General features: G+C 40.8%; 1 protein-coding gene across 1 annotated transcript; it reads left to right on the forward strand.

The window, feature by feature from the left end:
• Positions 1–7: 7 nt before the first annotated feature.
• EMC3 (ER membrane protein complex subunit 3) lies at positions 8–18,840 on the forward strand. Its single transcript, XM_080804569.1, has 8 exons — positions 8–349; positions 8,269–8,326; positions 8,665–8,758; positions 10,654–10,758; positions 11,908–11,989; positions 12,258–12,337; positions 13,257–13,339; positions 16,889–18,840. Exons 1-8 carry the CDS (start codon positions 195–197, stop codon positions 17,015–17,017), a joined length of 786 nt encoding a protein of 261 aa, XP_080660695.1. The 5' UTR covers positions 8–194; the 3' UTR covers positions 17,018–18,840.
• The last annotated feature ends 6,214 nt before the right edge of the window (positions 18,841–25,054 follow it).

Below are 25,054 nucleotides of genomic sequence, written 5' to 3' on the forward strand. Positions count from 1 at the left end.
AACTTCCGCGCCGGAAGTGGGCGGCCGGACGGCAGGGCTGTGGGCAGTCCGCGAGGGTCAAAGCTGGAGTAGGGCTCCGGGCCCGGAAGGCTGAGAGGCGTGACAAGGCCCACAGGCGAAATCAAAGAGGGGCCTTTGCGCCCCGCGGGGAGAGAAACCCAGTTACACCGGGTGGGAGCCGGCCCTCTGTGAAGATGGCGGGGCCGGAGCTGCTGCTCGACTCCAACATCCGCCTTTGGGTGGTCCTACCCATCGTTATCATCACCTTCTTTGTGGGCATGATCCGCCACTACGTGTCCATCCTGCTGCAGAGCGACAAGAAGCTCACCCAGGAACAAGTCTCCGACAGGTCAGCGCCTTCCCTCTCCGGCGGCCTCACTCCCCTGTGACCTTGGGCAAGAAAGTACAGGGGTTTTGTCAGTTTGTTCGGGTTGACATCGCGCCCCAAAGGCTGGGTCACCTTGCCTGTATTACCTCTGTGTTTCACTTTAGTCATTTGTAAAATGAGGATAACAGGAGATGCCTCATAGAGCAGGCGTGGGGATTAATTTTAAATGAAGCCTACAAAGCCTTTAGCACAGGGCTTGGGACCCATTAAGTACTCAAAAAAATTGTTGCTGTTAATTGTTAGGCCAATCGCCAACTCTCTTATCTATGAACTGTGTATAAGGTGGGTGTGTTTACACTATTCTTTTTACCAAACTACTGTGGTGGTCAGCTGAGATACTAAGTAACCAAGTGCTGTGCAAATGTAGAATTGCCATAGAGATGTGGGGGATTGTAATTATCATTTCTCCTTCAGGAGTGGAAGCAACTTCTTTCTCATGTGCTTCATTACAGTATTTATCTGTGGAGAGAGGTAATTTGAGATGATTTTAGTTATCTAGATTTGTGCCCCCACCATATTAAAATTTTTTAAAAATTCCAGTGAATCATTGTGATTATTTTCAGAGATCATCTTAGGGAAATGTCGCTATCACTTACTTATCTCCCATTTTAAGAAATAGCAAGCCTCGGGCTCAGAACTGTCAACAAGCAACAGTATCTTACCAAGATTTAATTATATTTTGTTTTTATTGTGTTTATGTTAAGTGTGGCAACTAATACTGGTTTTCCATTGGCTGGCAACTTAAAGATTTATGTTAAAACTTACATAAGTAGAAAAAGTTGATGTGTAAAAAATACTAAGCTTTTGGGACACCTGGATGGCTCAGTCGGTTAAGTGTCTGCCTTTGGCTCAGGTCATGATCCCAGTGCTGGGATCAAGTTACGCATTGTGCTCCTGGCTCAGCAGGGAGCCTGCTTCTTCCTCTGCCTGATACTCCCATTTCTTGTGCTTTCTCTGATAAATAAATAAAATCTTTTAAAAAATACTAAGTTTTTAATAGTACAAGTGCTAGTGAATAAAACAAAAATCATAACCATGGAATGGGAATGACTGAAGTTTAGGAAGCACTGCTTTATCATTTTTGGTTATGCTTCCCAGTTAGGCTGAGAATAATAATAATAATAATAAACCAATATTTATTAAGCACTTACTCTATGCCAGGCACTAAGCTAAGCACTTACATTCATTAACTTATTTAAAATTCAAAGCAAGTCTTATGAGATAGATGTTGCTGTCCCATTTTATAGAAACTGACGCTTAAGAGGTTTCATGGTCACACATGATGACATTCTCGACTTGAGGCCAGATTTTCTGGTTCCTAAGTCGGGAGTTCTTTCCATCACACCATAGCGGCCACTTCAATTATTTTTCAGTGGCATCAGTTCCAGAACTGTTGAGAACCAACCTCCTGAGATAACCTGAAGTCAGTTCTCCACAGAAAGGAAGGCTATAAAAAGATGCAATGTGAAGAGAGCTCACATATTTAGCATTTATTTATTAACACCAATAAATTGTTCTCATTTTATCCTCGCAATCACACCAAGTTAGATAATCCTGAACCCATTTTTACAGTTGAAGAAAAGAAAGCCAGAGAAATTAAGTAGCCTACCCCAAATAGCCAAAATTGTAAAATACTGTGCCTGTACTTAAACTCAGATCAGTTAAATTAAATTCAAGTTAAATTCTCTTGACCACAATTACTGTTGTCATAGATTCTCTGCCACAGTTTTCTGCTCTTGGTTGACTATGTGATTTCAGAGTGATGTTTCTGAATGATATCACACCCATAGCTCCTTTTTTGGGGGGTGGATTTTATTTATTTATTTGTCAGAGAAAGAGAGCAAGAACAGGCAGGGGGAGCGGCAGGCAGAGGGAGAAGCAGACTCCCCACTGAGCAATGAGCCTGATGTGGGACTCTGTCCCAGGGTCCTGGCATCGTGACCTAAGCCAAAGGCAGACGCTTAACTGACGGAGCCACCCAGGCATCCCCACAGCTCCTTTTTCTAACCCAAGATGAAATTCACAGTTCCTGCACTCTATAAATAAAAATAATACTTAACAAACAAACAAACAACATGATGTTTGCAACAACATGGATGGGCCTAGAGGCTACTATATGCTAAATGAAATAATAAGACAGAGAAAGGCAATTACCATATGATTTCACTTATATGTGGAATCTAAACAAACAAACAAACAAACAAACAAAAGCAGAAACAGACCCATAAATACAGAGAACAAATTGATGGTTGCCAGAGGGGAGGGAGATAGGGGGATGGGTAAATGCGTGAAGGGGAGTGGGAGGTACAGGCTTCCAGTTACAGAATGAATCATGTGGATGAAAGGTACAGCATAGTCAATGAGATTGTAGTAGCGTTGTATGGTGGCATATGGTAGCTACATATATGAGCACACCATAATGTATAGAGTTGTCAAATCACTATTTTGTATACCTGAAACTAATGTGACATTGTGTGTCAACTATACTTCAATAAAAACGACAATGTAATGCCCTAGTTGTGACAAAGGAGAAATAAAAGAAAAATAATTTAATTTCTATTTCTTAAGTACTTGTTCACAGTGGTCCTCAAAAGTGTAATGCACAAGTCAAAGCATGTACCTCACTATAAAATCACCTTTGTTGGGACAGGTTCAACTGTAGGCTGATACAGTATTCACTATTTAGATATCACAGAAGGCAGTGCTGTTTTGGATGTGATTTTACTAAATGAGGAACTACTCTTGATAAAGTTCTGAACAAAACAAAGTGCAGTTTTCCTTATACATACTTGGTGGTTGCATACCTGGAAGTTGAATATATATAAAAATCACTTCTTCCTTCCCTGTGGAAAAAAAGATGGAATTAGGTTTGAGGCTCAGATAATTAAAAGCAATTCAGTGAGATATTCAAAAGTAGTATGAAACATGAAATGGTTCTTTGAATTGCACAACTGTCTCCAGCACTGAGGAATACTTAGCATCTCTGACCCCTAACAAATGACAGTTAATTTCTTTACCCCATTATTTTGACAATCAAAAAAGTTCCACAGATTTCCAGAAGTCCTCCTAGAGGGCAGTACCACCTCCATGGAGAACTACTGCCTTAGAGAAAACTCAAACCTCCCTGGTCATTATTGTTCCTTTATGTGAGATGTCTGGATCATGCCAGTTTCTACATGGTGTGATAGTACCCCACCAGGTCATCCTTTCAACTTGGATAGAATGCTGAGCACGTGGTTCTGAACCTGCCAAAACCAAGGCAAAACATGTTTTCTGGTTGTAAAACATTCTTCTAAATATAGTATAAGTTTCCATTAGCCTAAATAAAAATGGAACCTTTGGTTTCATAAGTTATTAAGCTTTTGGTGCCTCTAAACTTACTAAAATTTTTCTAAAATATATAAAACCAAAACTGAAAGATAAATAAATAAAATATAGTAAATCACAGTTGGGGATAGAATGTCTGGAAAAAATGGTACTCAAGCTCAAAGAATATACTGACTTTTAGGAAAGGAAAAAAACAAACCCAGGTCTTTAATACATGATTAAACTCCAATTTGAGAAATACCAGCTTTAAAAACTAAAGCTTTCAGGGTGTATGGGTGACTAGGTTGGTTAAGTGTCTGACTCTTGATCTCAGCTTAGGTCTTGATCTTAGGGTGAACATGGAGCCTACCTAAATTAAAAAAAACAACAACAAAGTTTTAAGAAAACGTCTTTCAATTGCAAATTATCAATGCAGAAGAGCTTTGTCTTTATAAGCAGTATAAGGACTTATTTTTCAAGAGTAACAGAAATGGAAATGCAAAATTAAAAATTTCTTGTAGTATTCGCAGACCTCAGAGAAACTGAGTGTTTAGAATATACAGGACATTGCAGAGGGTATGTGCTATGGTGAGTGCTGTGAATTGTGTAAGACTGATGAATCACAGACCTGTACCCCTGAAACAAATAATATATTATATGTTAATAAAAATTAATTAATTTAAAAAACTATTGATTAACTATGGTAGATGTCAATGGAAAAAATGATATGAAATTTTTATCATATAGAGAAGAGATCAAAGAGCACTCAAGAAACATAGGGAAAAAAGAAGTGTGTCAGTTAATAAGAATATTGTTATTTATCTGAAAAAAATATATAGGATAATTTAAGCTTGCCTTGATTTAGGGTTGAAATGCCTCAAGGTCATGGTTCTCAACCCCAGTTCTACAAAATTCCTCAGCAGTGAAAATACAGGAGATGTAGCTGAATTTCTGTTGATTACAGTGCCTGAAGAAGGCCTGAATTATCTATAGTGACCAGGTTTTTATTGATGATCTGCCATGTGCCCTGGTCTGTACCATATGCTATAGGATACAAGATATGACAAGGCCAAGACCCTACCCTCAGGGAGTTTGAGTCCAAGTGACAAAACATGCAAAAGAAAAATGATATATGCCACATACAGTGGTAATCATTAAATGAAATTATATATATGAAGAGCTCAGCTTAAAATCCTCAGTATTAAAAAATAAAAAAATATCTTAAAAAACCCTCAGTATTTCCCTTTTGCTCCTTTTTTTTTTTTTTTTTAAAGTACTCTCCACACCCAACATGGGGTTCAAACTCACAACCCTGAGGTCAAGAGTCACATGTTCCACCAATGAAGCCAGCCAGGCACCCCACTTTTTCTTAAACTATTTTTAAGTGTACAATTCAGTGGCATTAAGTACATTCTCACTGTTGTGCAAACATCCCCATCATCCACTTCCGCAGTATTTTCATCATCCCAAACAAACTCTGAACATATTAAGTAATAACTCCCCATCTCTTTTCCACTCAGTTCCTGCAACCAGCATTCTACTTTTTGTTTCTATGAATTTGACTACTCTAGGTACCTTAATGTAATTGGAATCCTATAATATTTGTCCCTCTGTGCCTGTCTTATTTTACTTAGCATAATGTTTTCAAGGTTCATCCATGTTGTAGCATGTGTCACATTTCAATACATTTTGTAACTAAATGAAATGTACAATGTGATGATTTGACATACATATACTTTTCTGAATTGATTATCACAATCCAGTTAATTAACATATACATCACCTCATACTTACCTTTTTTTAAAAAAAAATCAGTGTTAAAGAATGCTTAAGGTCTACTCTTTCAGTAAATTTCAAGTGCATTACACAGTTTTATTGACTATAGTCACTATACTATATGTTAAACCCCCAGAATTTATTCATCTTATAACTACCTTTTGGCCGGCATCTCCCCATCTCCTTCATCCCCCAGTAACCACCATTTTAATTTCTGTTTCTATGAGTTTGACATTTTTTTTTAAGATTCCAAATATAAATGAGATCATACAGTGTTTGTCTTTCTCTGGGCTAATTTTACTTAGCATAATGCCCTCAAGTTTCAACCATGTTGTTCCAGACGGCAGGATCTCCTTTCTGGTGGCTAATATTTCATTGTGTTTGTATATGTATATATGCTACTGAATTGTGTGTTTAAATAGGATTACAGTGGTAAATTTTGTTACGTATTTTTTACCACAGTTTAAAAAAATATACTGGGATGCATGTGGCCTTATATAGTATGTCTCTTGCACGTCTCTCAAGTCTCATTTTCACCATGTTTTCTGTAGTTCTCTTTCTTCTAGCCATGTGGCCTTTTCTCAGGTCCTCAGAGACATAGTCTTTATGCCTGCTGCAGGGCTTTTGCCCATGCTGTTCCCTCCAGCACTTTGCCAAGGTAATCTCTAGTTGTCCTAAGATTCCAGTGCAGTCATGCATCATCATCAAAGCTTTTTCCCAGACCTTAACTTCCTAGACTTGGTCAAATCTCCATATTATATACTCCCACCATACCATCCATCTATCCTTCCTAGGACATAACAGGTGAATTTAACATTTATTCCTATTGTTATTTAATCAATGCCTTTATCTCCCACTAGACGTTAACTTTCATAAGATATTTGCCCCCCCCCCACCTTTTTGGTAAAATTTATTTATTTAAAGGGCGCCTGGGTGGCTCAATTGTTAGTTGTCTGCCTTTGGCTCAGATCATGATCCCAGGGTCCTGGGATTGAGCCCCTCATCAGGTTCCCTGCTCAGCAGAAAGCCTGCTTTTCCTCTCCCACTCCCCCTGCTTCTGTTCCCTCTTACACTCTCTCTCTCTCTCTCTCTCTCTCTCTGTCAAATAAATAAGTAAAATCTTAAAAAAGATTATTTGAGAGAGAGAGCAGAGGGAGAAGGAGAGAGAGACTCCTCAAGTAGACTGCCCTCAAATGCGGAGCACGACAAAGGACCTGATCCCAGAATCCTGAGATTGTGACCTAAGCCGAAATCAGGAGTTGGCTGCTTAACCGACTGAGCCACCCAAGCGCCCTGAGATACTTGCCTTTTGATCACTGTTGTTCATGTCACCTAATAGTACATGGCATTCAGAAGTTCAAGAAGTATTTGCCCAATGAGAATAAATCTGTTATTGTGCATAATATGAAAGGAGGCATGGGAAATTTAAATGACTTACCCACAATCACATAGCTAAGTGGCAGAGCCAGGATTTGAACCCATCTGTTCAGCTCTAGAGCTTAAATTTTTATCCGTTACTCTAGACCCAATGCTGCCTAAACCATCAGTGATGAAGGACCATTTTTTTGTTTTCTTGATTTCCAATCTATCATAGACTGATGCTTTTGTAAACTATTTTAGTACATATTTATTTGGATATTGTGGAAATACCAAATTATTATAAATGTTCCTAAACACTTACTTTGAATGTCTGCACTTAACCTTGTCACAGGCCAGCACTGGTACACAGGCCACACCTGGAGTAGCTTTAGACTAGCTCCTGGGGACAGAACATATTACATGTCACCTCTGTAAGTCTGTGTTGAGAGCAGTCAACTGTACAGTACAACAAGGTCAAGAGGAGGAAGACCAGAGAGAATTCCATGAGGGCACCAGGCAGAGTTTCTTGGAGAGGGTGGGGCTTGAAGAAGGTATTATGATATGATGGGGTAGAACTCATGAAGAAGTGGGGTACTAGAGCATCCCCAGCACATGGAGAGTCTAGAATATGCGTAAGGTGACAAGGAGACCCTGATTAGAGCAGGTGGTTTATACTGAGGAGTAGAGACAAAACCAAGCACAATTTACATGTTGTTTATTTCTGTCTGTCTGTCTTTTTTTTTTTTTTCCACTTTCCAAGAAGGATTTCCATTAACTTAAGGGGGTTTTCCCCCCATTAAAACAACTTTTGAAAACCTAGCAAACATTACTATTTCGATCTCTGTCCTGTTTGGCATCTGTGTCTTTGCACCACCCACTTGTATCACACTGTTTAATAATCAGTTATAGTCAGATATCACCAAGTAATTTAATTCAGTAAATGTTTATTGAGAGTTTACTAATGGTCTGAATCCTGCTGGAATTTCTATTTGTTGTCTGTCGGGGATCAATCCTGTCAAATCCTGTACTCATTTCTCTGTGGGATTTTAAAAGTTCTTTCTTTTGTCCTCACCCTCCCTCCCCCCGCCCCCAGATCTCCTGAGGAGTATCCAGTTCTTACTCTTTTCACTCAGAGAAAATTCCTTCTTAGCTTCTTATACAATAAGAAAAAGCTGAGTGTGATGTTCCAGATGTGCCTTCCTCGGAAATCTTTTGTTCATAAACACAGTGACTTCTGAAAAATGCTTTTTTGAAGACCTGATTGTTGGGTTAAATATATTATATTGGTTTTAAGGACACTTGTATTTTGAAAAGTGTCCCCATAGGACTGTTGCCAAATAGGCTCTCTCTTGTGTTTAAATAGGTCTTCTACTCTTATTCTTCATTTTCTTCTAGTGTTTCGCTTTTAAAAATCTCATTGTCTTGGTTGTATTTTTCAGTCAGGTCCTAATTCGGAGCAGAGTCCTCAGGGAAAATGGAAAATACATTCCCAAACAGGTACTCATTTCTCTTTTTTTTTAAAGTTCCACGATTCACTGTTGAGGGCAGAAGATGTCTGAATGTTTAATAAGGGGACTCTTTGGGGAAAGCTGAAGTTTGGCAAATCTGTAATTAAGCTGTGGCCTAGTGGTGTCTGCTGTCATTGTGACCTCGCCCTTCTTAGGAAATTGTTTTTAAATGTGACTCAGCTAAAGTGTCAGGTTGGCTGCCAAGTAGGCAGCCAGATCTGAGTGTAACAGCCTATTCCAAGGGCCTTCTGACTAAACCTCTGGGGAATAATTTGACAATTTGCTATGTCACAGTTTTAAGACTTAAAAAGCTCTCTTTTCTACTAGTCTTTCTTGACACGAAAATATTACTTCAACAACCCAGAGGATGGATTTTTCAAAAAAACTAAAAGGAAGGTAGTGCCTCCTTCTCCTATGACTGGTATGTTTACTCCCTTCTGTCATCTTTAAGGAAGATTTTTAACATGAGTTGGGGGAGGGCAGGAAGAGGATGTGATTTATTTAAATGTTAAATTGTATAAGATAGAAATCTAAGGGGCTTAGAGATCATCTAATACAAGGATCTACACAAGTGGAGCTCTTTTTTTTTTTTCCCCAAATAAATCATCTGGGAATGCCAATGTACAAAGTGGATTTTAAAAAAAAGAGCCACTGGCTGGGGGATGAGAAAACTAGAGCCATTATCCCTGAGTCTCTTCCCTTTGCTGTTCCTCAGAACGCAGGGCTCTGCGGAGCACAGTTGGTAAAGAATCCTAGTCCCATCTCCCAGCCAGTGTCTGGATCCCCTTGCTGACAGATGGCCACCCAGCTTCTGTCTGAAAGAGGAGGAGCTCTTAACCACTTCCCAGCCCAGCCATTTCTTTGTCAGACATGATTGCTTGGCCCACCATACAATTTTTGCTCTAACGGATTTCTTACTTCTGCTAGTAAGAAGTAAGAAGTAAGTCATGTGAAAAAACATAGCACTTTCAAAGTAAAACAAAATAATCTATTATTTTGTGTTGGCCGTCCTCTCATTTTAATACCGATTTCTCTAAGTAAGAAACCCAGACAGAAGGTATTACAATTGATTTTAATAAGTCTTTTAGAAAGCCCACAAGAAACAAAAGACCAATTTATGTATAAAGAGATACTTGACTTCACTAAATCCACAAAATGCAAATTAGAACAAGATGTCCTTTTTAGTTTTTCTAAAGATTTATTTATTTATTTGAGAGAGATGTGTGTGCACCCAGTGGGGGTTGGGGGGTAGAAGCAGAGGGAGCCAGAGAGAGAGAATCTCAAGCTGACTTCCCGCAGAGCACAGAGCCTGTAGGGCTCGAATACACGATGTGATCATGACCTGAGCCAAAATCTAGAGTCAGATGCTTAGACAACTGAGCCACCCAGGCGCCCCCAAGATGTCCTTTTTAGACCATTAAACTGACGAAGATTGAAAGCTTCACAAAGCTACTACTCTCAATGTCATGGGAAGTTAGGCCCTCCTGCTACTGTTGAAGGACAATCTGATGGTATTTGTTCATTTTATTTATTTATTTTTAAAATATTTTATTTATTTATTTGACAGAGAGAGAGAATCACAAGTAGGCAGAGAGGCAAGCAGAGAGAGAGGGGGAAGCAGGCTCCCCGTTGAGTAGAGAACACGATGCGGGGCTCGATCCCAGGACTGTGAGATCATGACCCGAACTGAAGGCTGAGGCTTAAACCACTGAGCCACCCAGGTGCCCCATGTTCATTTTAAATGTTCAAACCCCTTGACCTAGAAATTCTTCTAAGAATTCTTCTAAGAATTTCTCTTACAGAAACACATCACATGCAGATTATATACTAGGTAGTTGTTGGCAACAGTGTTTATTGGCCAAAAAAAAAAAAAAAATAGAAACAATCTGTAGGTCCATCCAGAAGTAGTAAGTGTGACCACATAGTAGACTCTTATGCACACACTGAAAATAGTGAGAGAGAGATATTAAACCCAATGTGAAAATACCATCTACAATATATTTACTTTAAAATTAAGAAGCAGATTAGTAAGTATAATATCTGTTTATTGTATACATATGGAAACTTGTGTGTGTAAATACATGGGCATATCTATACATTTATGTATTAAGATGGAAGGATATGCAACAAAGAATTAAAAGTATTCAGAGAGTAGGCTCAGAGAAGCTCTCTAATCCTATGTTTCCATGTCGTTTGTATTTTTTACAGTGAACTTGTATTAGTTTAATTATCATATAAATTAAAAATTTACAGAAAATCAGGGGGAAGTCCCTGCCAACAGTGGTAAAATGCTGTCGTCTCTTGTTTTTGTCATAGATCCCACTATGCTCACAGACATGATGAAAGGCAATGTAACAAATGTGCTCCCTATGATTCTTATTGGTGGATGGATCAACATGACGTTCTCAGGCTTTGTCACAAGTGAGTTACAGACCCAGAAGACTTCAGGTTCATTTAGCTATGATCCTTTCCCATGTCCCTGTTCAGAGAAATCCAAGTGCTGCTGAGACACTAATATAATGGGTCCCATATTCTCTATTGGAAATTAACCATATTCTTTCTTTTTTTTTTTTAAGTTTTTATTTATTTGAGCGAGGGAGAGCATGAGAAAGCAAGCATGAGCAGGGGGAAGGTCAGAGGGAGAGGGAGAAAGAGAAGCAGACTCACCACTGAGCAGGAAGACCAACATGGGGCTCGATCCCAGGACCCTGAGATCTTGACCTGAGCCAAAGGCAGACGCTTAACTGACTGAGCCACCCAGGTGCTCTGGAAACTAATCACATTCTTTGAAAAAAAATTTCATATGCCGTGACTTTATGGCTCTTATCCCAAAATCATCATTAGTTCATGATGTGGATGTTTTTTTACAAATAGAAACTTAAGTGAATGGCTTGCTCATTCGTATCCGAAATTAATTCTCGTTAAGTAGGATGAAGGGAAGCATGTTTCTGTTTTGACTTCATTTCCTAAGTATTGGAGTGAGTTGTTTGTCTATTTATAATTTGTTTTGAATCAATTTCATTTCTCAGGAATGTAGTTCTCTATGTGTATATATTCCATTTTGGGTTTTACAGATCAGTGTAACTTTCTTTTCTAATTTTAGGTCACAACTCAGAGTCCCTGCTTCTTCTTCTTCTTTTTTTTTTTAAAAGATTTTATTTATTTATTTGTCAGAGAGAGAGAGAAAGAGAGCACAAGCAGGCAGAGTGGCAGGCAGAGGCAGAGAGAGAAGCAGGCTCCCTGCTGAGCAAGGAGCCCGATGTGGGACTCAGTCCCAGGACCCTGGGATCATGACCTGAGCTGAAGGCAGGGGCTTAACTGACTGAGCCACCCAGGCATCCCCAGAGTCCCTGCTTCTTAAGCAATAGAGAAGCTTGTGTTGAAGGAACTATAATAGAGTGACATTTGCCTTATTTTTTTCAGAAATTGACAAAAATTTCTTGGTAGAAATCATTTCAAACTGTGTATGGTACAGAGTTTCCACCTCATGGAAGGATTACGTATATTCATGCTTAAACTGTTCTAAAAACAGCAAGAAAAGATTGTGAACTTTCTCTCTCTTTTCTGTAGCCAAGGTCCCATTTCCACTGACTCTCCGTTTTAAGCCTATGCTGCAACAGGGAATTGAACTACTCACATTAGATGCATCCTGGTAAGAACTTTCTTTCCTTTATAAAAGCACAAATCAAAAGCTAAAACCGATGTCCCTTAAAGAACAGAATTTCAGATTTGCATTCTTCACTGGAATAGATTTTTTAATTTTTCTCATTGAAACTCCACTCAAAATGCCATGGGTGGATTATGACAACTTTTAGTCTTACCCCAAGTGATTCTTTTATATACTCTTTGGGTGATAGGAAATTGTGAACTCTGTTAATTCTAAAATAACTACCTATGTTGTTTCACTTTTGCTTTCCTAGGGTGAGTTCTGCATCCTGGTACTTCCTCAATGTCTTTGGGCTTCGGAGCATTTACTCTCTGATTCTGGGCCAAGATAATGGTAAGAAGCATGTTGGGTTTAATAAGCAAATACTTTGATAGACAGTCATCCATGCCAGGGCCAGAAAACTCATGTAGTCTGTTCTGTTTGTTAGCATAGTCAAATACAATGCTTCACTCCTTAAACTTCGTAAATTTCTGAGGTATTCTGCAAGAGTCTTACAGATTCCAGGGTTAGAGCATATGACTGGTTCCGTCGATGGAGCATGCAACCCTTGATCTCAGGGTTGTAAGTTCAAGCCCCACACTGGGTGTGGAGATTACTTACAATCTTAAAAAAAAAAATTCCAGGATCAACTGAAGATCTGAATTCTCCCTGGAAATCACGGGGACAATATTTAGTTCCCCAAGGTATGAAAGCCTCCTGTGAGGAATCCAGTACCAGTAATGTAAGCCTGTAAACTGAAGCTGAAAGAAGGCCTGGTTTGACCAGTTAGTTCATTGACTAGAGTTCTTGCCAGGACCAATCCTGGCTCTCTCATTTAATGGTTGGGACCTCGGACAAGTGACTTAACCATTTTCATCGTATGCTCATTTGTAAAATAGAGACCTTAATAATTAACTTCAGAGTTTGTTATAAGGAGTGAATGAGGCAGAATACATAAAGCACTTCGTAAAATGCCTGGCATAAAATAGTTGCTCCATAACCGGTGGCTGTAGTGATTGTTTACACTTGAAATCAAGTTTAGCACTTCCTTCAGTTACTTTCTGTTATTATCAGGCCCATTTTTCAGGCGAGGTAAAGCGACTTTCCCTAGGTCACATAGCCAGTGTGTGGGAGGGCCAGTCAGTGAATCTGTCCTACGGGGCTCTCATCCCTTCCTGAGCACCTGTCAGTGTTGTGTGAGGACCGTCCTTCCCAGAGGGCGCTGGGTGCTTGCTGAGCCCTGGCACTCACATCGGTGTGCCTTACACTACAGCCGCCGACCAGTCACGGATGATGCAGGAGCAGATGACGGGAGCAGCCATGGCTATGCCCGCAGACACCAACAAAGCTTTCAAGGTACGCTCACATCTTCCGTAGCTTCGCGAATGCTCTGAAAAACATTAGTGGATAGTTACTTCAACGTTGGGTTCCCTGAAGTGAGTGTCGTATGGATGGTTCCATCATTTAAATTTAGCACAAATGAATTTGTGTTTACATATTTTTTTCTTATTCCTGAGACAGAGTCAGCTGTAAATAAATTGGAGATTCTTGGTACTTTTACTAGCTTTTAAATGCTCACTCAAATTTAAGCCACACTGTAAATGAAGCTATAAATAGAGTCCATTCAGAGACACCAAGTAAACATTTAGAATATTCTGAACTATTTAGGACCCTGTGGACATCAGATAAAAATTTCATTTTTAAAAAATATCAATACTTAAAGCCTTTTCATGAAATGATCCTGCACTATGTAAAATCCAGTATAATTTTTGTACAGCAAAATCTCACTAAATTTTCATGATAAAAATTAGAAACAGAAGGGAATTTGCTCATCTTGGTGGAAGGCATCTATGATAAACCCACAGCTAACATCATACTCAGTGGTGGAACACTAACAGCTTTTCCCCTAAGATTAGGAACAAGACAAGAATGTCCACCCTTGCCACTTCTTTTGAACCTTGTGCTGGATGATTAGCCAGGGCCATTAGGCAAGAAGAAATAAAAGGCATCTACATTAGAAAGGAAGAAGGAAATGATCTCTGCAAATGACATGGTCTTGTATACAGAATATTGTAAGCAACCCACAAGGAAAACTTTTAGAGCTAACAAACAAGTCCAGCAAGGACTTGTTTTTAGAACATCTTTTAGAAGATGAACGGTAAAGATGCAAAAATCAGTTGTGTTTCTACACACTGGCAATAAAGAATCAGAAAATGAAATTAAGAAAAAAATTCCATTTAAAGTAGTATCAGGGGGCGCCTGGGTGGCTCAGTGGGTTAAAGCCTCTGCCTTCGGCTCAGGTCATGATCCCAGGGTTCTGGGATCGAGCCCCACATCGGGCTCTCTGCTCAGTGGGGAGCCTGCTTCCCTTCCCCTCTCTCTGCCTGCCTCTCTGCCTACTTGTGATCTCTGTCTGTCAAATAAATAAATAAATAAAATCTTTAAAAAAAAATGTACAAGCAACAAAAGGAAAAACAGATAAATGGAACTTTGTAAAAATGAAAACTTTTGGGGTGCCTGAGTGGCTCAGTCATTAGGCATCTGCCTTCGGCTCAGGTCATGATCCTGGGGTCTTGGGATTGAGCCCCACGTCAGGCTCCCTACTCAGCAGGAGGCCTACTTCTCCCTCTCCCACTCTCCTTGCTTGTATTCCCTCTCTCTCTCTCTCTCTCTCTCTGTGTGTCAAATAAATAAATAAATAAAATCTTAAAAAAAAAGAAAACTTTTGTACTTCAAAGGACACCATCAAGAAAATGAAAAGACAGTATTAAAGAACATGTTTGCAAACTGTATCTCTAATAAGGGTCTAGTATTCAGAATAAAGAACTCTCAGAACTCAGCCACAGTAAGACATTCCAGTTAAAAGTGGGCAAAAGTTTTGAGTAAACATTTCTCCACAGAAGATATACAAATACCCAGTAAGTTCATGAAAGCATGCTCAGCATTGTTAGCCATGGGAGAAATGCAAATCAAAACCACAGTGACTCACTTGATGACTATAATAAAAAAGATGAACACTAACAGTTGTAAACAAGGTTGTGAAGAAATTGGAATTATCCTATTGCTGGTCATGGTGGAGCCACTTAGGAAAGCAGTTTTTACCCTATCCTGAAAAAGTTAAACGTAATTACCATATGACCACCAATCCGCACTTGGGTAAATAGCCAAGGGAATTGGAAACCTATGTCCACACAAAAACTTACACAAGAATGTTCAGAGGGGCACCTGGGTGGCTCAGTCGGTTAAGCATCTGCCTTTGGCTCAGGTCATGATCCCACCTGGGATCGAGCCCCACATCAGGCTCCCCACTCCACTGGGAGCCTGCTTTATCCTCTCCCTCTGCCTGCCACTCCTCCTGCTTGTGCAGGCTCTCTCTCTCTCTCTCTCTCTGTCAAGTAAATAAATCTTTAAAAAGAAAGAAAGAAAGAATGTTCAGAGCACTATTCATAATAGTCCAAGAGTAGAAACAATCCAAATGTCCATTTTATGAACGGATGAGCAAAATGAAACCTTCTGGAATATACATACAGTGTATGGACAATAAAAGTGTTCATTGGAATATTTAGCAAAAAGGAACAATGTACCAACACATGCTACAACAAGGAGAAACCCTGAAAGCATCCTAAGTGAAAGAAACCAGTAAGAAAAAGCCACATGTTATATCCAGAATAGATGAATCCAAAGATACAGAAAGTAAAGTAGCAGTTGCCAGAGGTTGGGAGAGGGGCTTAATGGGGGGCATCTGCTATTTGAAATAGAGTTTCTTTTTGTAGTGATGAAAGTGTTCTGAAATTAGGTAGTGGTGATGGTTGCATTTCTTTGTGAACCCACACTAAAAACCACTACATTGTACATATTCCAAGGGTGAAGTTTATGGCATGTCAGTTGTATTTTTTTTTAAATGGAGGGGCGCCTGTGTGGCTCAGTTGGTTAAGTGACTGCCTTTGGCTCAGGTCATGATCCCAGGGTCCTGGAACTGAGCCCCATACAGGCTCCTTGCTCAATTGGGAGTCTGATTCTTGCTCTTCCTTTTCCTCTGCCCTCCTCCCCCTGCTCCTGTTCTCTCTCTGTCTCAAATAAATAAATAAAATCTTAAAAAAAAAAAAAAAAAGAAGATGAACGGATAAAGATGTGTGTGTACCACACACTGGAATATTACTCAGCCATCAAATAATGAAATCTTGCCATTTGCAACGATGTGGATGGAGCTAGAATGTATCATGCTAAGTGAAGTCCGTCAGAGAAAGATACCATATGATTGCATATGGTATCATGTAGAATTTAAGAAACAAAAGAGATGAACATATGTGGGGTAAGAGAGAGAGGGACACAAACCATGAGAGACTCTTAATGATAGAGAACAAACAGGGTTGATGGAGGGAGGTGAGTGGGGGAATGGGCTAGATGGGTAATGGTATTAAGGGGGGCATGTGTCGTGGTGAGCACTGGATATTGTATGTAAGTGATAAATCACTGACTTCTACTCCTAAAACCAATATTGTACTGTATGTTAACTAACTAGAATTTAAATAAAAATCTTTTTTAAAAAAAAACTATGAGCTAACATTTGTATTGCGTATTATATTTCCTAAAGCATTTTTTTAAACCTGCAAATTAAAGGCAAAAGTAGTCAGCATTTATAGACTGTTTGAGAAATGTGATTAGTTACTAGCTTTAGTGACCTCAGACAGATTATTTTACCTTTTTTAACCTTAATGTCTTTGCCTACAGATTGAGTATGGGGGTGCACAGGGCAGCTGGCATAGGATGAACCTCATAGGATGAAATGAGTTTATACATGTAAATAGCTTAATCCAGCTGCTGGCTAGAATTAATGCTCCCACAACAGCACTGCTCTTAGTAACAGCCCTCCTCTCCCTTCCCTGGTGTCCTCTTCCTTTGCAGACAGAGTGGGAAGCTTTGGAGCTGACGGATCACCAGTGGGCACTAGATGATGTCGAAGAGGAGCTCATGGCCAAAGACCTCCACTTCGAAGGCATGTTTAAGAAGGAATTACAGACCTCGATTTTTTGAAGACCACACAGGGATTTGCTGTGTCAGGAACTCAGAGCAGTGGTTAACTTTGTAACTTTGATTTGAGCTGGACCCTCTCAGAATAAAAAGAAGGATGCATGAGCTGGCAGGTGTTCAGCAAGAATTGTTCTTATCTGAGCCAGGTTCCCTTGTATGTCTGAAACTAGAGGAGATCTGGGGAGTGTGTGCTAGATGACTTACCCAGAAGCAGCTATTTTTAAAATGTTTTACATTGTCCTTCTGGTGACTCTGATAATGAAAGTCAAAGAAAGGGGGAATACTCAAGCTAGTTATAATATATAAAACTTAGCAAAAATTCAGTCTTTGGAAAAAGCATTGTCAATTATACCTAATTATTAAGTGCAGTCAGCCTGACTTCTAACCACAGTGAACACCTGTTTTCTTGGGATCCAAATACTTTGTGTTTTACCTTTAATTTTTTGTTAGTATTTGTACAACTTTCTTTACACAAATAATACATTTTCCTTACTGAAGATTTAGCAGTTACGGATGAGCAAAGTGAAAGCTCCCTGTGTTGTTCATTTTGAGCCTACAAAGTGACATAAAGAGCAAATGGGTCAAAATCTGATTCAAATAAGCTCTTTTCAGAGTGAATACCCAGGGCTAGGACAGACTTAGCCAGCCTTCTATCTCTTAACACTGTCCGGTGAAAATCGGCAACACTGAGACACTGCCGGATTCTCAAGTGCCTTTGGGATCATCAGAGATAGGTTACATAATCTGAGGTCTTGAGCTGGAGTTCAGGATGTATCAAATCCATTGACATCAATAGTGCTGTACCAAATATGGCTACTTTGTTGAATGAAGGACCTCATTTCCCAATTTTTCTGGATAAGAGAGTTTGCATATTGCTGTAAGAAGGAAGAAAGTGCGATTGCTGGCCGACATGTAGTTAAGGTTGGCCCAGGAATCATTCTGTCTGGATTGACTGTCGCAGGGAAGTGTCAGGGTGCCAGTTCTGTACCAAAAGGTGAATGTAATTTGCATGTTGAACACTGTAATCAAGAACAAACAACTCTTGACTCTACCAATTAAAACATCCTGTTTTCTCTGCCTATAAAATGTTGCCTCTGTGGGTCACTAACAGCCTTGTGCCACAGTTATGAGTGTCTTATGGATCAGTGCTCAAGAGTCAAAGATGAAAAAGATGTGGGGTGCCCAGGAGGCTCAGTTGGTTAAGCGTCTGCCTTGGGCTCAGGTCATGGTCCCAGGGTCCTTGGATGAAGTCCTGCATCAGGCTCCCTGCTCATTGGGAAGTCTGCTTCTCCCTCCCTCTCTGCCCCTCCCCCCGGTTCACGTGTGCACGCTCTTTCTCTCTCATAAATAAAATCTTAAAAAAAAAAAGTCACCCTTGCCTTCAAGGAACTCATTAAAGAGACATAAGAAATTATGACATCACTAGATGTCATTAGAAATTGGTGGTTCTGAACCCTTTTTTCGGTCACGGAACCTCCTTGGGAATCCAGTGGAAGCTCTGACCTTTCCCTCTAGAGTACTGCACATGGAAATAGACACAGAAAGTTCCCACGTGACACAGGGTTGTTGATAGAACTCCAAAGCCTAGTCATAGTGACCTACAGACCCACACTAAGAAAGCCTGACCTTTAAATATTTAGGGGCGCCTGGGTGGCTCAGTTGTTAGGAGTCTGCCTTCAGCTCAGGTCATGATCCCAGGATCCTGGGATCGAGCCCCGCATCAGGCTCCCTGCTCTGCGGGAGGCCTGTTTCTCCCTCTCCCATTCCCTCTGCTTGTGTTCCCTTTCTTGCTGTGACTCTCTCTGTAAAAAAAATAAAATCTTTTTAAAAAATAAAGATATTTAAAATAGCTGCTTAAACAAAATATTAAAGGAGCAAGGGTTCACAGGGGAGCTAACCTTTGACCTGGGTCTCCGAAGAGTAATGCAGTGTAGAAGGGCATTCTAAGCAGACAGACAGAACCAGCAAAGACCTGCAGATTAAAATGTCCACAATTTGCTGGACCCTGACTTAAGTGGGGAGTGGTATGGTATATACCAAAAAATATTGGTTGGATGGGCATACAAGCAGTAATTGATGACTGAGTGACGTCACCCTCCTTCCCATGAGGCATCTCAGAGCATTTCATTTTGCCTCTTCACCCACACAGTTTGTCTTTTTCCCTGTAGCAAAGTTGGGTGGATAAAACATGTGAGCTTTTTCTCAGCCATCATGTTGATGGTAAATGCACATGTCCTTGGCAGCAGCCAATCAAAGGGAAAATCCAAGTTTGTTTTATCAGGATCTTCCCAGAATCAGTGCACAAGTTCAGCATATAGCGCTTACCGTGTGTGTTTCCTGGAGTTCAACTTGGGCTAGGCATCCTTAAGACAACCTGAAATGTCCATTTACTGTTCATGGTATGGAAGGTGCCATGCATGGAAGTCTAAATATTGACAGTCAGATGTACGACACATCTCTGAAAAATAATGAAGACTTAGATTTGAGAATAGTAGGTAAACTTGCACTTGGGGCAAAGTCTATGTGGTTCTTTGATTCTTTTTTTTATTTTTTATTTATTTGACAGAGAGAGATCACAAGTAGGCAGAGAGGGAGAGAGGAGGAAGCAGGCTCCCTGCCAAACACAGAGCCTAATGCGGGACTCGATCCCAGGATCCTGAGATCATGACCTGAGCCAAAGGCAGACTTACCCCACTGAGCCACCCAGGCATCCTATGTCATTCTTTTATTTGGTTGAAAGGACCAAATAAGACAGGCAGATGTATAAGTGACCGACATGGAAGATTACAAACTGTAAGAAATACTGCAGTTGCAAATGACAGAAACTGAACCTGGCTTAAGCAGTATTTTTAAGAGGAATGTAAATGGCTGAATAACCAAAATGGTCAGTTGGCTTCAAGTTTAGCTGGGTCCAGGTCCTCAATGATGTCATCAGGACTCAGTTGCTTTCTCAATTCCTTTTTTTCCCCCTTAAGATCCATTTTAGAGAGAGAGCATGAGTGAGCAGGGGGAGGGACAAAGGAGAGGCAGACAGTAGCCTCCCCTCTTAGCACAGAGCCCAATGCAGGGCTCAATACTGGGACCCCAAAATCACGACCTGAGTCAGAATCAAGAGTCGGCTGCCTGAACTGAACCACCCAGGTGCCCCTCAACTCTCCTATTCTCAGGCAGTCTGTCTTCCCAAGGAGACACTGGCTAGTGAAAAGAAAATACTCCTTTCTGAAACTTTCCAGTAAGTCAGGTAATAGACCTGATTTAGGTCACATGCAAATTCTATGAAGTGGTTAGCCCCGCTTAAACTGTAAGGACCGAAGGTGGGATGGAGGCATTTCCTTTGAGGCAAACCCAGCTTTTGCTGCCAGAACAAAGTGGCAGGGGTACCGGTCAAGAAAACAATAATTTTTACCCATTAATCACCCAAACTGGAATGTTACCAAAGGGAGGTATTGCCCCTGTCCTAGTAGGCAATAAAGTCTGCAAACATTTACTGGATTTCTACAATATGCTTGGTGTCGTTTTAGATATTTTCAGATCTTTCTATTCATTCATTTACTGACCATCTGCCAGATACTGCAATCCCAGGCCTTAAGACCTCAGACTGCTGTGTCACATGCCATGACAGGGTGACCTGGGGGAGGCTGTGGGAATGTCCTGCGGGTCATCTGACCAGCCTGGGTGGTCAGGGAAGGCTTCCCAGCAGGAGTATCATCTCAAGATATGAAGGATCACAAGGACAGATATACAGAACCAAGGAAATATATGAGGAAAGATTAACCCAGGCAGAGAGGACTGTGTGCAAGGGCCCCAAATCAAAGGTGATGGCATTTTCACAAAATCCGAACAAGGCCTACATGGCCCTGAGGGTAGAGAACAAAAAAGATGTGATGAGCAAGGGGCTCCTGGGCGGCTCAGTCATTAAGCATCTGCCTTCGTCTCAGGTGATGATCCCAGGGTCCTGGGATTGAGCCTTGTGTTGGGCTCCCTGCTCAGTGGGAAGCCTGCTTCTCCTACCTGCTCCCTGCTTGTGTTCCCTCTCTCACTGTGTCTCTCTCTGTCAGATCAATAAATAAAATCTTTTTTAAAAAATGTGACGAATGTTGGGTTAGACATTTTGAATGGGAGACTGGTCTGGTATGTGAACTAGATTTCAATAGAGTTGCTTAAAAAAACATGAGATGAGGCAGCATCAGGGCCAGATGGCAACTTGTAAGTCATCCCTCAGAGGTGAACTTGATCCTGACATGGTAGCAGGGAGCTTTTGGGAGGGACTGGCGTGAAGGGATTTGCTGCTGGTGGGCAAGGAAGGGAGAAAGTAAAGTGGGTGGGGGTGCAGCAGGGTGAGAGTGGGGTGGGACTGTGGCCATTTACATGCTTGGCTCCTGCTCTCTTGCACTAACTCAGGGTTGTGTATAGCTTTTCATGGGATACTTGCTTTCTCTGGGTCTTAGTCTCCCCATCTGTCAAAGGACTCATAGTGGTTTAGCCCCTTGGGATAGGCAGTTCCTTAAACGTTTAAACATAAGGATTCCATATGACTCGGGAATTCTACTCCTAAATACACCCAAGAGAAATGGGAACACACATCCACATGAAAATTCATACCTGGGGGTGCCTGGGTGGCTCAGTCGTTAAGTGTCTGCCCTCAGTTCAGGTCATGATCCCAGGGTCCTTGGAGCCTACTTCTCCCTCTCCCTCTGCCTGCTGCTTCCCCTACTTGTGCTCACTCACTCCCTGTCAAATAAATAAATAAAATCTTTAAAAAAAAAAAAAAAGAAAACTCACACATGAATGTTCATAGCCACATTATTCATAATAGCTATAAAGTGGAAATGACCCAAATGTCCAAAATAAATAGATCAATCAATCAATCAATCAATACAATATAGTACGAACACACAGTGGACTGTTTTACAGCAATAAAAAAGAATGAAGTACAGATACAGCCTACAACAGGGGTGACCCCTGAAACACATGAAATGAAGGAAGGCAATCCCCAAAACCACATTTATGTTCCTGTGTTTTATGAAATGTCCAGAATAGGCAAACCCACAGAGACAAAACACAGATTAGTGGTTGCCAGGGCCTGGGGGGAGGGAATGGGGAGTGACTGCTAATTGATACAGGTTTCTTTTTGCCTGATGAAAATGTTCTAAGATTGGAAGTGGTTAGTTGTACAACTTTGTACATATTCTAAAAACCACTAAAATAGTACCCTTTAAATAGGTAAATTTTGTGTATGTGAATTCTATCCCATTAAAGCTGGGGGGATCATAAGCCCTCGGTCATAATCCTATCCTATTAAAGCTGGTTGGTGGGGATCATAAGCCCTTGATCACAATTCTATCCCATTAAAGCTGGGTAGTAGGAGTCATAAGCCCTTGGAAACAGACATCAAGATTTCTCATGATCGTGGCTATGAGAGGCTCCTGGAGGCTATTGTGATTGCAGATGGAGTCTGGCTGCAAAGGGCAGAGGTCAACCAACGTGCTCTTACGTGCTTTCCCCCCCCAGGTCCTGATACCCCTCCTGCTGCCCCTGCTCTCCCCCTGGTCCCACCCGCCCACCTTCCTTCCAGGTCTCTTAGCTCAACCTCCCTGGAAACATCCTGGGAAGACAGGCAGGGTTCAGAAGCCTGGGTTCTGTATCCATGTTCCTCCAAGATGGGCTAGTACCCCGTAAGTAAAATATTTCATTTTTGTAATCAGCTCACAAAATGCACAGCCAGCCCTGTGCGACCTTCTCCTTTCTCCCATTTCTTTGTGAGTTTTTTTCATTTTTTATTATGGAAAATTCTGAACTTATCCAAGAGTGGAAAGAATAATATAATGGTGTACCCACCACACTGCTTTAATAATTATTAATATTTTGCCAATCGTTCTGTGTATCTCTCAAACCCACTTTTTTTTGAATGTTTTAAAAGTAAATCCCAGAAACACTATTATTATTCCACACATAAATATTTTAGTAAATTGGAGCACCTGGGTGGCTTAGTCAGCTAAGCGTCTGACTCTTGATTTTGATTCAGGTCATGATCTCAGGGTCGTTAGATTGAGTCCCGCAACCAGTTCTGTGCTTGGTGGGGAGTCTGCTTCTCTCCCTCTCCTTGTGCCCCTCCTCTACTCGAATCTGTGCCTCCCTCTCAAATAAAACAATATTTAAAAGATACTTTAGGGGCACCTGCGTGGCTCAGTTGGTTGATCATCTACCTTCAGCTCAGGTCATAATCTCGGGGTCCTGGGATCGAGGCCCACATCGGGCTCTCTGCTCACTGGGAAGTCTGCTTGTCCCTCTCCCTCTGCCCTTGCATGTGCTCTCTCTCTCTCTCTGTCTCTCTCAAATACATCAGTAAATTTTTTAAAAATAAATAATTAAATAAATATTAGTACGTGTGTCTGACAAATAAGGAATTTTTATTTTTCTTAAAGATTTTATTTATTTATTTGACAGAGAGAGATCACAAGTAGGTGCAGAGAGAGAGAGAGAGGAGGAAGCAGGCTCCCCGCCGAGCAGAGAGCCCAATGCAGGACTCGATCCCAGGACCCTGAGATCACAACCTGAGCCGAAGGCAGAGGCTTAACCCACTAAGCCACCCAGGCGCCCTTTTTTTTTTTTTTTTAAGATTTTATTTATTTATTTGACAGGGAAAGAGAGATCACAAGTAGGCAGAGAGGCAGGCAGAGAGAGAGGGGGAGGCAGGCTTCCCGCTGAGCAGAGAGCCCGATGCGGGACTCGATCCCAGGACCCTGAAATCATGACCTGAGCCCAAGGCAGAGTCTTAACCCCCTGAGCCACCCAGGCACCCCAAATAAGGAATTTTTAAAACATAACCCATAATGTCATCATCCTACTTAATCAGACATTCTTCAGTATGTTCTAAGGCCCAATCATGTTCAAATTTCCTATTATCTTAAAATGTCTCTGGTTGGCTTGTTTGAATGAGGATCCCCAAAAGACACTGACACGACATTTGATTGCTACATCTCTTAAATCTCTTTTAAACAGGTTCCCTGCACTACCACCCATTTTTCAAGCCACTTATTCTCTGTGGAATTCTGTGAGTCTTTTTGAAAGTATTTTTATCTTGATGGGAAATCAAATCCTTAGATTGTTTTTCATTTCAAGAAAAGATTAAGGAGACTGAATTAGTGACAGATGCACAGAAAATTAAATGAATAAAAACCCAAGGATTACCCCAGGAGAAAACAGAACCTCTAGCAAACAAATTGTAATCACAGTACACATCTTGAGTCAGGCTGACTCACCGTTTCACAGTTCTAGTGTTGTAAATGCAGATTAATGATATACACCAAAGCAGTACAGAAAAATGTGGAAATGCAGAAACTACATCTTCATATTCCTCGGTGGTGATCAATATGTAAAAATCTAAAACTGAAAAAAAAAATAACATGAGCCGTACAAGTCTGGCACTTAGATAATAGATATAAAAACCAGAAGAAATAATCAGAAGTACCAGAAAGAGTTAAAAGGAATTGGAAGTGAGAGGGAAGTTGGTTTTAGAGTATGTACTAGATTATCAGATTTATTAACACAAAAAATATCTTTTTAAAAGGTTCATTTAGGGGCATCTGAGTGGCTCAGTTGGTGAAACGTCTGCCTTTAGCTCAGGTCATGATCCCAGGGTCCTGGGATTGAGCCCTGCATCAAGCCTGCTTCTCCCTCTCCCTCTGCCTGCTGCTCCCCCTGTGCTCTGTCTCTGTCAAATAATAAAACAAAATCTTAAAAAATTAATTAATTAATTAATTAAATAAAAAATAAATAAAAGGTTCATTTAGCCGATATCCATGCAGGTTAACCTCTGAGAAAAAATATGTTAAAATTCCAGGAACCTGGGGCGCCTCGGTGGCTCAGTGGATTAAGCCTCTGCCTTAGGCTCAGGTCATGATCTCAGGGTCCTGGAATCGAGCCCTGCGTTAGGCTCTCTGCTCAGCGGGGACCCTGCTTCCCCTCTCTCTCTGCCTACTGCTCTGCCTGCTTGTGACTTCTCTCTCTGTCAAATAAATAAGTAAAATCTTTAAAAAA

The sequence above is a fragment of the Martes martes genome, assembly GCF_963455335.1.
Source record: "Martes martes genome assembly, chromosome: 1".
Classification (NCBI taxonomy): domain Eukaryota; kingdom Metazoa; phylum Chordata; class Mammalia; order Carnivora; family Mustelidae; genus Martes; species Martes martes.

What these genes read in the sequence shown, in the direction of transcription:
- EMC3 (XM_080804569.1), top strand. Translation starts at nt 195, where the DNA reads ATGGCGGGGCCGGAGCTGCTGCTCGACTCCAACATCCGCCTTTGGGTG. An exon ending in GAAAATACATTCCCAAACAG is followed by an intron (nt 8,327 to 8,664) that starts GTACTCATTTCT and finishes CTTTTCTACTAG; the next exon opens with TCTTTCTTGACACGAAAATA. An exon ending in GATTCTGGGCCAAGATAATG is followed by an intron (nt 12,338 to 13,256) that starts GTAAGAAGCATG and finishes CTTACACTACAG; the next exon opens with CCGCCGACCAGTCACGGATG.